This window comes from Rhagoletis zephyria, unplaced genomic scaffold (genome assembly GCF_001687245.7).
Source record: "Rhagoletis zephyria isolate East Lansing unplaced genomic scaffold, Rhagoletis_zephyria_1.1 Rzeph_scaffold_01577, whole genome shotgun sequence".
NCBI classification, from domain to species: domain Eukaryota; kingdom Metazoa; phylum Arthropoda; class Insecta; order Diptera; family Tephritidae; genus Rhagoletis; species Rhagoletis zephyria.
The window spans coordinates 26,627-47,657 of NW_016158661.1; the positions used below are offsets into that span (position 1 = coordinate 26,627).

General features: G+C 35.9%; 1 protein-coding gene across 1 annotated transcript in view; it reads left to right on the forward strand.

Annotated features, from left to right (window-relative positions):
- Positions 1-21,031, forward strand: part of loaf (low-density lipoprotein receptor domain containing lost and found) — a 75,189-nt gene that overhangs the window by 26,040 nt on the left and 28,118 nt on the right. Inside the window, exons 3-4 of the mRNA XM_017618215.1 lie at positions 8,624-8,715; positions 9,002-9,133. Coding sequence (XP_017473704.1) covers positions 8,624-8,715; positions 9,002-9,133 — 224 coding nt within the window. The remainder of the gene's footprint in view (positions 1-8,623; positions 8,716-9,001; positions 9,134-21,031) is intronic.

The window sequence follows — 21,031 nt, forward strand, 5'->3', positions numbered from 1 at the left end:
TAAATTCGTTAATTTAGTATTTATGCCTCTTACGTTTTGATAATAAATACTTAAAGCAGATTTAGTAATCAGTTTTTTGGTTCTGTATTCTGACGGGGAATATTTGCTAAATTATTATTTTTGTTGGGTCTATACTCAAATTCACGAACGAAAGCTCCGGAGGGCCAAAAAGAACTACTAAGCAACATGTCAAAATTTTCTAAATTTACGTCTATTTTAAATGAAGAAATATTTCTTTCATATTTAAAGTTAAATTTTCTGATACTTAAGTTGACAGTTTTAACTTTGGACGAGATGTAAAACTTTATATCGTCCTCGGAAGTATCCCTCGAAAATCTAGATACAAATATAGACTTCTTTGGGGGAACCACAACCAGTCTCCTAGTATCAGACTCGATTACCGGCGGACGGGGTTGAGTAACTGAGTTACTAGTTGAGGGTAGAGTAAGCGTTGGAAGATTGGATGGCGGTGCCACAACTTCAACGGGGGACGGGGAAGCCTACTAAATTCTACTAACTCAATTTCTACCCCAGTAAATAGAACTTCACTACTCATAAAATTAAACATTTCAGTAAACAACGATTTTGATTTTTTCTTTTGGAGCGTAACAAAGTTAATAAACAGATAGTTTACGTTTCTACATATCTCCGACCCGAAATAACGGTTGATATTGATAGATAACTCATACGCCATGAAGGCAGACAAGCTAGTAGTTAATCTGATGCACGCCTTTGGCGTTGAGTTTTGAAATTCCAGTAATAATGCGCTCAAGTAAAATCACATAAGCACACACGATTCCAAGTCTACTCGAATAGTTGCTTGCAACCTGCCATGGCGTTTCTTAGTATTTTTTTTCTAAAGCAGCGAAAAAAACTTGAATTTTTCTCTTGACATAGATTTTTTAATTGAATTGTTTGCAGACTTTTACGTTAGTGGCATTAGGGTAGTTAACCCTAGTAAAACTTTCCGAAGGGTAATTCTCTACTTTTTACATTTTAATGCTCTCACGACCTTCCAAGTTTGTTGAGAGGGTTCCTGAAGTAACCTGAAGACCCTTGTAGACGGAAGCTGATGGGTTAAAATCTTCTACGAAAATATTTTTCATGAAATTTTACTTTACATATGTTAGCATTGAATTTCGCTCCGAAATTTATTTTGACCATATTTTCCACTTTTTTGAAAACTAATTAACGCTCAGTTAGTCTAGACTTAATTTACGTAACGTAACCTTAATAATATATTGGCAAGCGCAATATATTTTTGATCAGGAAATTTTTGATGAGGCTTATAAGCGTTAAAATCACCGTCAGCTGACGCTACAAAAAACAAAATATTTTCGCCTCTGGCTAAGTTGAGCTTAACACCTCATTGATGATTTCTTACGTTACGTTAAGTTAGGTCTAGACTAACTAGACTATTAGTCTTGAAAACTTTAGTGGGCTTCAGCTGTCATGGCGCTTCAATATGGGCTCTTCCTCATTTTAATATTTTTGAACGGTTTTACCATAAATTATTATAATACGTACACTATTGTTCAATACATATTTTTAATATCACGTTGGACTTAAAAAAAACCCCCGTTCTCATGCCTATTCATTTAACTTTGACTATGAAGCAGATACTTACAAATGTTTCAGCATATTTTAGTTTTTACAAATATGAATATATTTATACATAATGTAACTGTTGACGTACAAAATTATATCTCAATCAAATCACTCTCGCACTGATTTATTTTATAGTACAAGCGATATAAGCTATAATTTCGAATATTCTTCTATGGCCATAATTTTTTTTTTTTCCTTTGAAATTCGAGTTAGCGTTCTCGCCAAAATTTTTGCGCCACAAATATGCCTTTTAATATTGCAAATACATAAAACTGCAGCGAATGTGGAGATTTATTGGACTGTAATAAAATACGTGATATCCTCCTAAATTACTCGCCGCATTAATTAAATAAAATGAATGAACGTATGTAAAGACATCTACGTAGCTGTGGACATAAGCAGCTCAAAGGCTTTTGTTTGCATAGTTGTAGGCTTGTTTCCCTGGTTTTCCTGGTTGCAACATATTCTAATACTATTGTAGCCTACTTTCGCGTGCATTACAGACATACTCGTAGCTCAACTTTTTACATGACTTTGGTTACCATAAGAACAATGGAAAATTTTACAGGAAAATTGGCCAGCGTTTTCACGTTATTACATAATAATTCCTAATTATGTTTCTGTGAAATATACATATTCTACTTAATTGAAATACAATACGAGCAAATCAACAGAATATGTAAATTTCATTTAGGAGGATGCGCTTTATATAAATGTTGTTGAAATTGTGGCGCTTAATAAATGTACAAAATTTTTATGATATTCGACCAATGTATGCAAAAAGTTGTTGAAAGAAGACTGCAAGGTACTACAAAGTTTCCTTGCCCACCTGGGTATTGAAGTCGCCAAGCACGATTTTGATATCGTGAAGCGGGCAGCGCTCGTATGCACGTTCCCAGAGCTCATAGAACAGATCCTTGGACGCCTCGTCCTTGCCTTCCATCGGGGCATGGGCGCAGACGAGTGAGATTTTGACGAATTTCGCATTGTTGACAAGGGGCAGTTTCTTTCTTAACCGGCTTGCAGCCGCATCTACAGACGATGCAAACTACAGTGAGCCCTTAAACCGAATATGTCGGAGTGGCCCCATCGAAGCTCTCTCGCTTTCTGCCGTGCTGGTCGGACTTATTCCCCCGGACTAAAATCACCCGCGAAAAAATGCACCGCAACAGAAATCTCCCAGATAAAATCACCCCAAAAAACCTCTAGCCTTTTGGAAAACTATTTACTAGCAGCACAGATAAAATTATTTCCAAATTACTTACTAAAAAAATCGTACTTTCTTTAAAAACTTTCACCTTTTCCACTACTTCTGCATCAGTACGCGCAGCTGTCGTAAATGCAAGATAACCCGCAAGCATTTAAGCAGCCATCATGACGTTAATTGTTCAAATGACATTCATAATGATACCCACGGGTCTAGCTAAGTTCTAGCGAGCTCGCCAGTATTCCTAAAAATACTACGTTGAGAGACGTAAGAAAAAATGCTAATTTTAATTTTTTCATAAACTTTTTGCAGCCATCCAAGCAATGCAACTGACTTGGGAACGCAATACGCAACAGCGGTTTGACATTTATTTGCGTACAGCTAAGCAAATCTGATATCGCAGACAGATTGTGTGTATGCCTTTATCTGACTGTCTGTCTGTCCGCTTCTCTGCTTTTCATTTAATACGCCACAGTGACATATTAAATGCCAACAATTGAAAAATCGGAAGTTGGCAAACTTTTGCTGCCGCTACGAAAGTATTTGCTTTCCAGCAATTTAGTTCATTTTCCCCAGCGATCTCTGGTGTCTCTGTCTTTGGCACTGTTGCGCGCCTCTTCAATTTACTTAAAACTTTCTTTACCAACTCTCCGCTGCCACCATCCGCTTTTCCCTTCGCAAAAACTCCCTTTCCCATTTACAAATATCACTTTAAATGTCTGCGTTGACAGAAATCATATTTAAAAAGTTGAACAAGATTTTCTCGTCATTCTTTGCCATCGGCAAACCGAACAAATTTTGTACTTAGCAAAGTTTTGAACCCACCTCACACACTCACTGTCGCTCATTCATTCACTCAATGGCCGTTATGAGAAATTAGCTATGCTTAACACCCGTTATCTTGGCAGAGCACTTCGAATTTCTTGCGCTGTGACTCACACTCACTAATGCTCTACCTCTTCTCCTCTCCTCCTCCTCTTCTCCTCGTCTGCTCTCGCCCTCTCAAATCATTTACTGCAAACACTCCTGCTTTGTGTCCTCGAGTACTCAATCAATTCATCTTCTTTGTTTGACTTTTCGCTCAAGATTTCTTTTTCACTTTTTGCAGGTTTTTCGATTATTAATTTCACTTTTGGTATTTGGGAAGTGACAAAAGTTAAATGATGCGCTTAAATTCGGGAAGCTGTGCAAAATTAGCTGACGTTATTTTAACGCATATTATTTGCTTGAAAAGAATTCGAAAAATTCGATCTTTTCTCTCTTTTGATGTGTGCAAAAAGTTGGTGGGTGAAGTCAAGGAATTGGAGATGTATAAAAGGCGATTAATAAAGCTGACAGCCGGCAATCAATGCTTCATAAAACAGACTGTTCGAAAGACAGCGAAGAAAGTCATTGTCACTCAAAACAAAGTTTACATTTTTTCATAAACTTTGCTCACTCATTTTTCATAAACTAAGCTTTGGTTATATAAATCGGAAAAGAAATATCGTAAGTAAATGAAAATCAGAAAAACAGGCTATGAAATTTTTCGTGATTTTTCTGTTCCAGATACTTCTGAAAATTGTATTGTTCTTCTGCTTTCAACTCTTTTAGTGTTCAGATAGAAATATTTTAATTGTGTACGGATGTACGCCTTCTTTTTTCTTTTTCTTATTTGGTGAACTCAATTAAGCACGTCAGTCATTTCTTTTGCTCACTCACGCCAATTATGTAGAAACTTCAATTGAAATTAAATCTCTCCACCTGATCGTTTCAACGCAGAGACGGTCTTCCCTGTTTTAAAGTCCCCACAGCTCATCTTTCCATCACCGTTGAACACCAAGGGCAGACTCTACTTCTCAATTGCCTACTCATTCCAAAATTTAAGTTATTGGCAAGATCGGTTTCTATACTGAATTTAAGGTGGGCATTGCTAATGGTAGATATTAATGCTGGTTTTCAGGTATACAAAGTCCTCAACAACGTCAAAAGTATAAATACATTTCGTCTTCATAAACAGCTGTTTAATCATTGACTTCGCGTAAATTACTATCTGTGTGCTATTCCCAGAGCTAAACATTCGCATGGGTGATGGAGAATCGTTTGCTTCATATCTCCGAGATTGCAGCTGTGGCAGTAGAAGTTCTACTGGAGACCAATCTTAGCTGATCGAGTTTGTTATTCTAAAAATATATCTTCGTGGTCTCTACAGAAAATTTTTCAGCGCTCGGAAGTCTGAAGAGAATAGATACAAAGAATCGCAGGTTTGTTTACAAATAAGCAAGGCCCTTTTCTTCACCAACACAGGGCCTCTAAATGCGGGGTTCATTTGTTCTAATTGCTCTAGAAGTGGCCTTTATTGTAGCAATAAGACTTAAGAACCCAGCTTATGTTTGCTGTAAACCTCAGGTCATTCGTTTATCCTAGACTCTTCGGCGGTTATCACAATATCTTTCAGTACCGAGTTTGGACTAGGGTAATTGACTCGCTTTTTCCTAACCGGCTTCAACCGGTTGTTTTTGAATATTTTTAGGCGGTTTTTTTTAATTTTGGTTTTAGAATACCGAGTATACCGGATTTTTACAATCGAAAAAACCAGGTGTACATATGTAGTTCATTTATGGTATAAATGGTATAATCTCATCTCCAAAACAGTCGATTCTCGATGATAGAGTTTTTTCAGGGAAAGAACTGTTGTTCTTTTTAAGATCGGGGAAATCCACGTTATATAGACCTATTTCGATGTTTGTTTATCGCCTTTCTGGAATAATCAGTCGACAGCATCATAAACTTAGAGTTATGAGAAGTTGATCTCTTGAAAGGTATTGATTTTCTACTTATTCAAAAAAATATCAGAGGATATGATGTATTTTAAAACGTATTTCCGTCATCTTAAACAAATTTGGTTTGAAGGCAAACCGGTTTTGGCGTTGTGCTATCTTCAGTGTCATTTTACACTAAATATGGCGCAGAGTCGAAACCAGTTTGTCTCCAAATAAAATTTGACAAGGGATGCCGGAAATTCGTTGCAAAATATTCCACCCTCTCGGCAACAACCGCAAGAACCAAAACGGTAAAACAAAGGATATGCTTCCTTTAGAAATTTTCTGGAAATTTTCCGCTCTTATCAACATCAAAATTAACCATTGCAGTGAAATGTGCAATGAAAAGTCGAAATTTCTACTTTTACTACCCATGGAAAATTTTTAAATCATCAGGTGCGCATAACAACCCACCTACACACTTTCAACTCTATTCCACACACTCTCCACTCATCTATCTCATTTACGGCAGCATTGCAATCATTAAGCAAGCATTTGCAGCAAAATGTTCTGAAAATTTGTTCATTGCATTCGAAATGTTGCGACAAAAGCTGAATTTTCACAAAATTTAGAAATGAACAAACGCCATTTGCAGTACGGTTCGCTTCTTACTCACTTTTAGGCAACGTTCAACTTCATTTACCTGTCTGCTGCACTTCCGCTCACGCAAAACAACCGCTTGTGTGGATGCTTGCCAAGCACAGGCAAACAGTTTTAACTACGCTTTTTTGGAAGTAAAGAAGAATTAATAATTATGTTGGTTATAAGGAAGGTAGTTAGTGCGAAAAGTGCATAAATACATATATATTACGCACATACTACGACAGTTATTTAAACGCACTTGTCCATAAAAGAATACATCTGACTACTGGTTAGGTTAGGGTGGAATAAATAGGGAAAAGCTTGACGCCCAGCCAGCATGGTTGGTAAAATTGAGTATGTTGTGGAGACTTCTATCAGACAGATGTGTACCGAAATGGTCATAGTATGGTATTCCTGAGATTTGGAATTTTCAACAGGTCATGTATTCTTCATGTGATGTATGTATACTAGGGTGGTCCTTAAAATATGAACATCGACTAAATTTTTACCGTGATTCAGCGGGCTTATGAGCTTGTACTAATAAGTTTCAATAATATGTCAAATTTTTTCGAATTTTTCCGATATAAAAGCAAAGAAAAATGAAGCCCTAGTTGCGATCCTAATTGTTGTTTTACTTTTTTAATTTTCGCATGTCTTTATTTTTCACGTAGAACAAAATAAATGGGTACCCCAATTAAAAATTAGATGTCGATTTTTTAAGGATCACCCTAATGTACACGACTATAGCGCAATCTGACACCACACACCACCCATGATCCAATCGCTGATTATTGTGAAGATACTAATCATCTGCTTTGTTACCCAAACGGGACTAAACTAAATTTACTTCGAAATTCTAGTGAACTCTGTGCAAACGAGCTCTGTCGTAATAGCCGCCCTGTTGTTGAAGAGAATAGCGAAACTCGTGATTTAAATACTTCTACCTGGCTAGGCAGATTAATCGTCTTACTCAAAGGGATTCAGAGAAAAAGTCTACTCCATCCGTATTAGAGATGATGTACTGAAGCTGGTTTCTCGATGGCAAAAAGATTTCCTAGGGCCTAGCTGTTATACTTGAGGTCATATAGAATCGGTGAAAAGTCACTCGAGAAATTATGCATACTGATATACTTGCTCGTTCTTCCATTCTACAAATCCAGTTCTATGAAGTCTTACAGCAGATTGTTTTACAGAAGCGGCGTACATTATGTGTTTAGGCGCGACTGCTAACACCAGGCCCCTAAATGCATGCTATGTACTGCTGCATATGCAAGAATTTCGTTCATTAAATTTATGAAATTTTTGCACATCTACATACTTCTCAACTGCCATGTAGTAAAACTTTCTTAAGCCATAATTTGATGGCAGAATAAGAATAGTGTTGAATTGGAATATCAGCATATTTTATTAACGACTACTACTTAATTGAAATGAAAGGTAAATGATTTTTATCTAGACTAAGATATAGGGGGAAGTGAAGGTGGAAAGTGTTGAGTAATTTCTTATTCACTGCCTTGCATTAAAAAATCAGAACGCCCAATATTCAATTAAAACTGCTGCTATTATTTAGCTGACTGAGGCTATTCACAGAACCGGAATTTTCAGAGGAACAGGACAGAGCTTAGTTGGGAGATTTTCTAATGGTTTAAATCGTCCTAAATGAGATACCCGTCACTACGATTTTCTCAGAAAATCAGGTTGATTTAGTAGTTCTTGGAACGCGCTTTCAGATATCCGCAGTGGAAACTAACTCGAATCTGCTGAATATATTCCCACACACACAACTCTCTGAATTTAATATCAGCTACATGAAGAACGACAAGGAGTTGCCTGCTGCTGCAAAATTTCTTGAAGAAAATCACTTCCGAAATTCTACTTCTTTTTATCCTCAAACACACGAATGCATGTGTAAGCTAACTTTTTTATGTATTCGTTCGCGTGTTGGTTTCACGCTAACGCAGCGCAAATGAATTTTTTATTTGCCATTAAATTTCTAATGCACTCGACTATGTCCACAGCCACAGAGCGCTAAGACCATGAAATCAACTGCACTGCGAAATGCAGACGCCAACCACTTTTTGGCCATTTGCAAGCATTAAGCAGTGATTTTTGACTATTCGTTTTTGGTAAGCGCTGTACGATGGAGTTGGCTGCCAGTTAGCGTTGCGGTTTACTAACACCACCACCACCACTCATACACAAACACACACAAACACACGCACACATACACGCGTCGGAGTAAGAACCACTCACTTCAGTTTAGTATTAGCATCTTTGCTAACGATTTACGCGCATTTTACTCGCTCTTTACATAAATATATGTATGTACGTAGCGCAAGTTAAACTTTCACACAGCATCGCCTTCTTAAATACTATTCCAACTGTTATACTTATTCTACCACGTTTTCTTACTCTTATTTTCCAGATTACATGCAAGCTCTGTGCAAGAATCACTTCCTACAGCAGCTTTATCGTAAAATCGATGGCGCTGTACTTTGGTCGCAAAATGAACGCAATCTGNAAGTAAGAACCACTTACTTCAATTTAGTATTAGCATCTTTGCTAACGATTTACGCGCATTTTACTCGCTCTTTACATAAATATATGTATGTACGTAGCGCAAGTTAAACTTTCACACAGCCATCGTCTTCTTAAATATTATTCCAACTGTTATACTTATTCTACCACGTTTTCTTACTCTTATTTTCCAGATTACATGCAAGCTCTGTGCAAGAATCACTTCCTACAGCAGCTTTATCGTAAAATCGATGGCGCTGTACTTTGGTCGCAAAATGAACGCAATCTGGACTGCATCATCACATTTCAAACGCATTCGATATTGCAACGTTTCATGTTGCGCTTCGATATGTTGCAACTGGACTGCAATGATCATCTGTACGTGTATGATGGAGCGCATGCGGTGGCCACACCGAAGGTAAGTTCAACTTAGCCAATGTACTTGCATAACTACGCATACATATGTATGTAAATATGTATTTAAGTGCTTCCTTTTAAACAAGTGAGTGCTGATGGAGAAAATTAATGGCTGCTCTTTCGTGGAAAATGAATTGGTCTCCTCTACACGGAAAAGGCAGCGAAAAGTGTTTATTATAAACTTTCTAATACTTAGCAAAGAAAATCACAGTGTTGCAAAATAATTTAGGAACTTGAACCACTTTTGGGCAATCCTACTACTATTATATGTGTATGTGTGTAAATGTGAAAGTTTTGTGAGTGAGCGAATGTGTAGGTATGTTTGCTGCTCCTTGAAGCTAAAACATCTGGATACATATGTACAAATATTTCGTTTGAAATTTGGCACCCAGATTAGTTTAAACCCCGATTAACATATTTTTGTAGAGTTTTTCTAAAGTTAAAATCAATTAGTAAGTTAAATAAAGTATTAAAATATTAAATATTAAATTATTTTTTAAGAAGTTGCCATCTGCTCAAAAACTTCAAATAAATTTAAATAACAAGTTAAATAAAATATTTTATTTGAACATCAAAAAAGAGGAGTTTAAGAAAATGTATTTTGAAAATATTTTAGAAGTGAGTTGCCACCTGTTTAGAAATTCAAATTTAATTTAACTAACAACTGAAATGAAATATCTTGATACGTTTGTCAAGCGAAACTATTTTATGAGTGAGTTGCCACCTGTCTAGAAATTTAAAATCAATTTAACTAACAACTGAGATGAAATATTTTGAAACAGGTGTCAGCGAAAATATTTTATAAGTCAGTTGCCACCTGAAATTCAAATCAATTTAATTAAAACCTGAAATGAAATATTTTGATATGGGTGTCAAGCGAGAGAGGTAGGTCTAAGAAAGTTTTGTTTTGAAAAAAAAATAAATAAAAAATTAAGATGGCTGCCTTTGCTCAAAAAGTTAAAATCAATTTAAATAGAATATAACGAGAGGGAATTAAAGGAGGCTGTATCAATCTCGAAAATGTTTTTGACGAGCATTGCCACCAATTTAGGAATTTAAAACCAGTTAAGCAACTGACAAGCTAATTGAAATCCTACTACTTAATATTATAAATTTGAAACTTTGTGAGAGATTGTGGTTAAACTCAGCTAAGAAATACCTTACGACCTGGATTAACATATAGAAAATTTTTTTAGGAGAGTTTCACCTGTTTAAAAAAATTAGTTCTGTTTGAATTTATAAGTTAAATGAACGAACATGTTTTTAAGAAAATTGACACCTATTTAAAAATTTAAATTAAATTTTATTAGGAAGTTAAATTAAGTATTACAATATGAGTTACCAAAGAAAGGGCGTTGAAAAGCTTTATTGTGCAGAGGGTTGCCACCTTTTTAAAAGTAAAATCTCTTTTTTCAAGTTTTCATAAAATGAAGTCAAAAGAATATGTTAACGAAAGTGTAATTCATCGAAACCTAAAACGTTTTGCATACTTCTGAAAATGTATCAATAAATCCGCTCTCTGCTAAATTAAGATATATTTTCAGCGAGTTACGCAAAAAAGGAACTCGAACCTAAAATCTCCCTCTGCACGGTTCAGCTTCTAAATATTGGAATTTTACAGGAAGACATTCTAACGCAGTTTGAACAAATCTGTCTCCTCTTTATTGTCGCATCAACTAAAGCGGACATCCATTAGATGTTCCAGCGCTTTCAGTGTGCAGGGCTCTCAGAAAGGCATCTTTTCAATCGCAAGGTTTCCTTCTCGAATGCTTTGCAGCTGCGAAGGAGTGCTGCTTTGCTGTTCTTCTGAGGGAACTCTCAATCTCAGTGTCGGCCATCCACCACTTTGCGTGTCGTCTGGGAGCTTTGCTCATGATGAAATTATATTCCAAAAGGCGAAATATAAGGACAAATCGGTGTAACTTTTTCACTTATTTTTTATATATATTTTTATTTTTGGTTTATATACCGTAAACTTCACTCACACTTTTTTGCAAGTAATAAAAAAAAATACTTATTTGCCAAAAATACTTAGATGCAGTAAATACAGCTCTAGAACTCAACATCCCACGGGAGTGCTTAAAATAATTAAGCAAATTCTATGAAGACCCAAAATTTCTCTAAGTGACTGACAGCATTTTTATTATCACAAAAAGCATATCAGCACATTCGCGATGCAATAACTCTCCCAAAGTGAAAAATCAAAAAAAAAATGCAGAGGAAGTAAAATTACTTGACTTCCCGACAACGAATTACGTATTCAATGGAGGTTTACCATTTTTGGTGGGTGTGATGTGGTAAGCACGCCATCTGAATAACCAGCACGTAGGCATTTACACGTACGCGGTACTCGCGAGACTCGCCAAACGCGACCATATGCACATTTGGCATCCACATACCTATGACTCATACAAACACACATATATGTACTTATATATATGGATGTAATCTGAGATATGAATGCGATATTTTTATTAAGTTGAGTTAAAAAGTCAGCTGAGAGTTTTGAGAGTCAACTTTTTTTGTTTTTTTTTTTTTAAGATTTTGCTAACTCAATAATGCAGCCGGAACGCTGTGCGCACTTGGCCAACAACAAACAACCAGCCAAACATGCAGGCGTTGGGAAAAATATGCACATGCTCTCTGTACATGTGGCGGAGAGTGAATGTACATAAATGGCATTAGGTTGTGCACACTTACTCTTATAAATATGCATGTATACTAGTCGTGGAAAATCACTTATGCTTTTGCTATTATTATTGCTATCCCAATGGATCGGGTAATTTATGCACCAAATTAGAGCACATAGGAAGATAAAGTAAAAAAAATAAATAAAAGTATAAATTTTTATAAATTAACAATTTGAAAGACATAGATTTTTTCTTGTAATATGCAGGAGAGATTATGTCAGCACTATTGATAGGAAAGTAGGCAGAAATTGTGTAGCTGTATGCACATATTTATAAAATTTTAACTTTTAAAGATACAAGTTAAGCATCCAACAGTTTCCTCTCTTATCCGGAACGGGACCAAAGACAGTAGAAACATGCTAAATGTACTGCTAAAAACCCTAATATCTTAGTGAGGCTCATCCGTAGGCAAACACAGGCTCTCGCCCAAACAAGGCAACGCTTATCCAAGTGGTAAATCAAGGCGTTTTCGCAGTCCCCCATCTCTAAATCGGAAGCTTCTCCTGGGGCGGGCTTACATGGGCGAGGAGCGTCAAGAGGAAGCTTTTTGCTTTAGTTAATGTTAAATTATGGTTATTAGCGTAACCACGCATAACATAATTTCTTTTAAAATACTTAAAAATAAAAAAAATTGAAAAAGCGTGCATTTTTATCACACAAAAAAGCAGTATATCGGATAAAACTTGAAATATGCCAAAACAACTAACGAAATCCATCAGTTTGCAAAATGAACTGCCACGAAAATTCAAAGCGCAACAAATTTGCTAGACGACCGCATTTATTTACACAAGCACTAAATAAAACGTCACTCATACGCCATGCGATGCCGCATGATATTGTGCTGTATGCATAGGGTGACCATCCTTATGAGAGCCGAATGCGGGACAAAAAATTATTTAGCAATTTTTTTCACAACAGTTTACAGCTTGAAACAATATCGTTTTAGTAGCACCACAAATTTGTAGGATAGTTTTCTCGAGATTTTTACCCCGCAAAATTTGTTAAAAAAAAATCGTTAAATTTTAGCATAACAAAGTGCAATTTTAAGTTGCCAAGGCTTACCATTAATTTTTGGCATTTTTTTTTTGTTGGCATTGTTACGCATTTTTTCATATAAGGTAAGTATATTCGACCATTTTTTTGAAAGATAAGCAAATGTGCAGCACTTTCCACTCCCACTTTATTATACTCAATTACTTTTTATAGCTTTTTGCACAAAGTTGGAAATTTGGTATTATGTGGTTTTTGTTAGGAAACGAGCTTTACTTTCATAAAATAAATAATAAACATTAAATGAACTAAGGAATAATAGCCAAAACTTACTAAAATGTCGAGTCCTAATTTCTATTTTCGTCATCACTGTATGTATTCCCCGATTCGAATCACAGCCATTCAGATTAGAAAATAATAATGGTTTATGGAGAAAATTACGATCATATACCAACATCACTTAAAAGTCGTTCATAGGCATGCCATTTTAATGAGCTGTTAAGGCGTCGAAACACCGAATACGGGATAAATACAGGACATTAAAAGAAATACAGAACATTTGGCGTCCCGTATAAAATAAATAAATTCCAAGGGCAATGGGTCAAAAAAGAGAACTGTCCCGTATAATACAGGACGGATGGTCACCGTATGTATGCACTTCTTCATTGATATGCATACACATAGAGGTGCTCATACACTCCCATGCACTTGAATAGGGACAATATTTTTCCACTCCTTTTTCGTGGTTATTTTCCTGTTATTTAATTTCCATTGTTTTTCAATTAAATATGTATGATTTCAAATGTAACAAAAAAGAAAATAAATTAAGTTACCGAAAATAATACATATTACTAATCAAAGGGGGTTTTTGTCGCGAGTTGCCAGAATGTGGTCAATGTGTCAATTGAATTGGCCATTACAGTATTAAAAAAAAAAACTTGCATATATATTTTTTTGCTTTTTTAATAGCGTGCCATTCTTTTAAAAATGTTCCTGAATAAAAAAAACAACACTCTTTGTTTCATATCAGTATATCATTATATATTTCATGTATATTTTCGGTAATGGCGAAAGATTTTCCATTTTCCCAAATGTTAACTTGAATTTGATTTTTTAAACAGGTGACACCCTCTTCAAAACTGTGTTCGTTTAAGTAACTGACTGAATTTAGTGTAAATTTTAAAGAGATGGCAACCACATGTAAAAATATTTTCGAGTGAAAGCCTTCTTAAACATGTTTGACTTTGCATCATTTTGTAATGTTTAAATTTATATATTTATTAAATTAAATTTGACTTTATAACAGGTGGCAACCCCCTTTCAAAATATTTTCAAAACAGAGCTTTCCTCACATCTTTAAATTGATACACAAACTGTAATACTTAATTTAACTAATGAAAAAATAGGTTATGACCTTTAAACAAATATTTTCGAAATAAATCGTTTGCGGCCCCTTACGTTTGATATCTGCACTGTTTTAATATGTTATTTACCATAATAATTATTTGATTTTGGCAGCTCTCTTTTGTTTTTGCATTCATATAGTTTTTGTTGGAGAATGAATTTTATATTACTTGAAAAATAAAGCATAATAAATACAAGAAAAACAGTCCAGCAAAAAAAAGCAAAAAGGCATTGGCACCGTCCCTATTCAATTTCTTGGGAGTGTAAACTCACCAGCAGACGCGTATGTGTTTGGTTTTGCGTGCGTAAATTGCCAGCAGGTATTAGTGCCAAAAAGCAGCAACCATGGTAACAACAATAACAACAACTAACGCAGCAGCAATGTCAAAAGCAACAACACTAGTTAATATGTAGTTGCCATCACCAAATTTCCGCATGCTCGCCTTACCAATTGCCACTGCCACTGCCACCCCAACACTTCATCGCTCATTACATTCTTATTTGCCACTACCAGCAGCGCATTTAAGCCGCCACCATCATCACCGAAATACCAGAACAACAACAGTCATAACCACATAAGTGCTGGCACATTGCATGCGCACTAAAAAAAAAATTGCTTTGTGACACGCGGAGCCGCAGGCAACAAAGAAATTTCCCATTTTTGGCACATTTACATTCCATTGCCGCGCATTGCTCGCTGCACTTCCACCCGCTCGGGTGACTGTTTGTAATTTGCGCTCATAAAAGTAGCGCGCGCGCGCCCGCTAAGTAATTAATTTGATTAAATTATCCACTCAAATATTCTAATGTACTAATCAAACTAAAACTTTGCTGCGTGCTTTGGCATACCCTCTGCTAACAGCGCCTTTTTGTTTGCAGCAGCCCACAAATTGAGCCTTTGCAATTTTTTCGTGCTCGCTCTGGTCGTCGCTTACCGGCTGTCACCTTTCACACTTAACCCAAATTAAACACGCAAATAGGCTGATTGTAATCGTTTTCCATTTTGGGTTTTGTAAATGCGTGAGTTTATTTGTGTGTACATAAACAGTAAAAATACTAAAATTTAGTTGTTGATAAAGTAGCAGCAGGAATTTACTGACCAATGGAATGTGTCGTCCAGTAACAGGGCGTTCGGACTCGTATAGCCAGAGGCTGAGCCACCGTGCGGTGCCTATATAAGCCGAGTTGAAAGATTCCGATTTTAGTGTTGTCGCATACTGAGAGCAGCGAAAAAATGCATCTGATGAAGCAGACCTTATCCGAATGCTCACTAAGTACTTACGTAACACTTGCAAGTAATGCGGTGTTCTTGCGCAAACATAACTTCCCTTCATTACGGTAAATGATGCCCCAGACGGATCTTAGAGTTGCCATCTAGCATGCGGATCATTTCGCTGTGGGTTATTACTGGATTGATTCCCGCTGTAGCCCGCCAATCAAAGATGTAAAACTTAACCAGACGCCGTTTAGCTCCGGTAGATAATATAGTAATTAATAATTATGAAAAAAATAATCAAATTTCATGACAAAATGCAAAATGGTCGCCTGGTATGGTCCTGCAAAAAACAGAACGGATGGTCACCGTATCTATAATCCAAAACCATTCCCTTGAGAGTTTAGAACTGCAAAGCAAAAACTGCACATAAATTTTGTGTACTTTAAAAATTGTGTAATTTCAAAATGGGACAAAAAGATATTCGTGACTAGAAAATTTTACATAATTTGTACGGCATTTATAAACTGGGCAACAATTTTGGGTAATATGAAAAGTTGACGTAGTTTTATTTCGGTACTTAAAATATGGACATAATTTTTTGGCCTCTTATAAAGTTTATATCCAGTCAAAAGTTTTCTGAGGGCATATAATAAGGTCTAATTTTTAAATGGCAAGAAGAAGAAATTTCAAAAAGCCCCAAAATTTATGTCAAATTTTTGAGCGGCCAAAGTTTATACTCAGTTTTAAAATTTCCAAAAACGTTTGCCTAGTTTCTAAATGCAACAAGAAAAATTATGTCGAGTTATTAATAACCGAAAATGTATGCCAGGTTTCAAATTTACAGAAGCAAATGAAAAAAACCAAATTTGTGCATATATATATTTTTTAAACGATCAATGGCCAACAATTTATGTTCAGGTTTCAAATTATACCCGTCAAATTAAAAATTTTTTAACGATGAAAAATTTTTGAAAATAAAAAAAAAACACGAAGATGATTACACAGACGAATACGAAAGATAACATGCATACGAGGACGATTATGAATACGAATACAGTTACGAGGACGAAGATGAAGGCGAAGGCGAAGGTGAACACGGAGACGATCTGGGACAAATAAGAAAACGACGACGAAAACGAATACAAAGGCGAAGACGAATTCGAGCACAAACATGAAGACAGATACGAACACGGAGACGAGGACGAGACGAATAAGATGACGAAGACGAAAACGAACATGAACACGAACACGGAGACGAAGGTGCAGGAGAAGACGGCGACGAAAAGCACGACGAAAACAAAAACGAATACTAACTCGATGATGAACACTAATATGCCCACGAGGGCCATAACGAATATGAAAACAAACACAAAGACGAAGGTGAAGACGAGTAAGGAGGCGACGCCGAAAACGATGAACACGAAGTCGAATGCAAAGACGAATATGAATATGGCCACGAAGGCCATACAGAATACGAATACGAACACGAACACGAAGGTGAACACGATTAAGAAGACGACAATGAGGTGAGCTGAGCAACAAATATATAAATCTTCAATTTCATTTTCATCAGCATCTTTATGGTCATCTTTATATTTAATTTAAGCTTTATCTAGGTTAGGGAATGTCTTTATGCAACTGTCCCTGTCTATCCACGCAGTCGCCCGCGTCCATGGCATTAAGTGGCCGCAATAATATTTTTCTTCTTCTCTGTCGCATATCCGCATGACTTTGGCGACAGAGCTCGCCAGTCACTTCACTTTTTGGCCAATTGATTGTGATTTCGCAGCTTTCTAGCTGTTGAGAAACAGTGGTGCTTGTGTGGCATATTTTAATTGTATGTGCAACATAACAGAATGAGAAAAAATAGTGAGAGTTTTCTCTGACACACGTTCATGCCTAGGCTAAAGTTAAGGCTAAGGTAGAAAATTTCTCGCATCGCAGTCATCTTTCCGCCTCAGCTACTCAGTAAATTTTTTTTTTTTGCTGCATCGAATGCGTATGTTACTTTAGTGGCATGTGGCAAGGACAGCCTCCAGCCACAGCCACAACCACAGCATGTCTACAACTTTAGTTAGCTGTATATAATTATTCTTTTGTTCTTTTAGCCATTGTCATCGTAGAAGATTAATGAAGTATGCACTCTATAAGGAGCAACAAGCAAATTTTAATATCAGCATTTTTATGCGCTTTCGCATACATACAAACACAACACAACATGCAAAAACAAAAGTCTCTCTCGAACACTTTCACAGCAGCTTAAATTGAAAGTTCTTGCATTTTGTTGTTTGCCAACCGGTGATGGGGGTGTGCCCGCCACCAACGCCACCGTCGTCAAGTTGATGCTAATAAATGAAGCAAGTTTTTTTATTAGCTGCCCTAAGCTGATGCAAAGCTTGCTTCTCTACTTGCCAGAAGGAGCTTTGTGCTTGGCGCAGGTTTTCGTTGTTTTTCTTGCTCCTAAATCTCGTAATTTGTTTTGCTGCTATTCGCAGCAACACTGCCCGACCAACTTTAAGCGCAGTCACCGCTGCTGCTGCGACACTGGGTGTCTTCAAGCCATTTGAATACAAATCACTCACTGCACTAACCTCCGTTGTTGTTGTTGCTATTGCTGTTGTTGTCGCGAAATCGTTTATGCAGCGTTTATGTTTGTTGAGAAAATGCAGCTGCATATTTAATAAATTTTCACATACGTACATAGATAGTTTTGCATGCGTAAAAATTTGCATTTATGCATATGTGTTTATGTATGGGGTGGGGGGGGTTTGGTAAAATATTTTGAGTCTGCCATTTAACACTTGCGCGCAAGTGCTTTCCTCCATGGCGTATACGTAACATTTGGATTAGTATTTATCGCTTGAGTGGCTGTTTGTGTGAAAGCTGGAGCACAATCTTTCTTGGAAGCCACAACCATAAACATAATAAACACTATAAACTGTTGTCATGCGGGAAATTATACGCGGTTTATTCTTGGTTGACACTAGTGTGACATAAAAAGCTATGGAAAGCTGATTGCTAAACATATTTGCGAGAGATAGAGATAAAACATTAAGCTATTGAGTGGAGATCCTTAAAACTATTTTCGTTTTTACTTCGGTATTATTTAATTTTATGCTGCAGATTTTTAAAAGAAACAAAAATTTATGGTCAATTAAAAATAAAAACTTTAACCCAAATGCGTGTATAATCCTTTATAATCTATACATAAAATAAAATTGTAACAGGCCGATGTCTGTACATTATAGATATTGAAGAAAAATTAATATGGGGGTCTTTAATAAAGCAACAGAAGTCAAATTAACAATTTTTAGAATTTTTGTCTATCTGTCTGTCTGTATGTTTGTACGCGCATCACTCGAAAACTGATACATCGTATTGAATGCAGTTTTCACCAATGTATTGCTAGTGGCCTAATTTAAAACATATATATAAGAAAAAAAATTTGGGAGTTGTCATCTGCTTGAAAATTGTAGTTTAACTAAACTGATAAGATGAAGTAAATATTGCACGTGGCTATCAAAATAATGAGGTTCAAGAAGGCTTACAGCCAAAAATATTTTTGTTAAAGGTTGCCACCTGTTTTACAATTTTAATTTAATTTAAATTATAAGATAAATTCAATATTGTAATATGGGTATCAAACTGAAGATGTTTAGGAATTTTTACTACCAAAAATATTTTTGAGAAAGGTTGCCACCTGTTGATGAAAAGGTAAATATAAAGATAAACAAAAAGACAAAAATAAACCAGCAAATAAAAAATATAGAGGCAAACACCGAGATAGAGAAAGTGATAGGGGTAAAAGTAGAGACAAAGAAAAAGATAAAACTGAAGTATGAGGTATGTTAGGTTATGTTATGATATGATATTTTGTGTTATGTTATGTTATGATATGATATTTTGTTTTATTTATTTAATGTTATGTTTTGTTTTGTTACGTTATGATATGTTACGTTAGGTTGTGTTATTTTATTATGTAATGTGACGTTTTGTTATGTTATGCTATGGTATGTTATGTTATGTCGTCCAGCGCATTTCACCTCAACTCTCCTCATCTCACCTCAACTCCTCTCAGTTCACACCAACTCGCTTTAACACACCTAAACTCAACTCACCTCATTGCATCTCAACTCACTTCACTTCAACTCACCTCAACTGAACTCAACTCATACCAACTATGGATCGATACAAATTTCTGTACTAACTTCGTATTCATCGCGAGTTACTAACTACTATTTAGCATCAAATTACCCGAGGCGAGTTTTTTCAGCTAATAGTTTCATCTCATTGAAACTGAAAGTTCATTAAAAGGAAAATAAATGTGAAATTCAAATATGGTATATATTAATATAATAATACCGTCAAATAATCAATAAAATTTCAAAACAAACGAAAAAATTAAAATATTCACGAGACTAGGGGCCAAATATTGTAAAAGTGCGGCTTAGATTTTTCTCTCTGGCGACAGGACTTTCTTTTAAAGGACTTTCAAATTTCATAGATATGCTTAATTAAAAAAAATATTTAAAAAATTCAAAAATATGACTATGCTGACACTTAAGTCACCTTGTTCGAGTTTTATGTCCTTATGAGGACACTGCTCATATGTAAGTAGGTTCTAAGAACTCATAGAAATTATCTTTGACAATATTCTCCTTCTTCTTCCTGCAAATGTGCGAGACGCTGACGAAGTCCCTCTTTCACCCCAAAACCTACACCACATTTTTCCTACCTAGCCCCGTCCATCGCATCTTCTGGATGACGGGGATGTCTGAGGCCATCAACCATCCGGGCAAGGATTTCCCATTAAGGGACCGCCGGACATTCGAGGTGCCTACACTTAAATCGTAGTTCTTAAAACGTTTGCCGGGCTCGTCATCAAAAACGGAGTTACTCGTGACGACCTCAGTGAGCCCATAAACCGTATATGTCGGAGAGACCCCACCGAAGCTTCCTCACTTTGGGTTGGTTACCATAGCTCACAAAAGGATTGGTCACGTTGCCCGACGTGGGCAAATATTTATCATTTTCGTACTACAAGGCGCTTACTCATACATACATACGTCATGCTAAACGATGCTTCATCATCAAATTTTTTGCATACGTATGAAAGTAAGAACTAATTTGTTTATTATCTCATATAAATACATAATTTTTATGACATTCTCTGTTTTTTAATTTGTCACTCAAAAAAGTTTTTTAGCTGTCTGCTATTAACCAATTTATTATAGTCATTAAAACTTTGTGGCAAAGCTATTTTGCATATTTTAAATTTAAACACGCTGAGTTATATATATTCGTAAATACATACATACATACATACATATAAACGTTCACATGAACATTTTATATATAACAGAAACAAAAAAAAAAACAAATACTGCGCAATCATAGTTGACCGAGCAGTGAATGATTGAATTTTATTAAGGTTACCCTGGGCGTATGAGTAGTTTTTTAAAGGGTTTTGCAGTTTTCCACGCTTGCATGGAAATTCACGTGCATCGAGGATAGATTTGAATATTTATGCAAAAAACCCACATTAAAGAAGCATAGGGTCTCTTTCAGGGCGTTTATACAATTTACATTTCAAATAGTT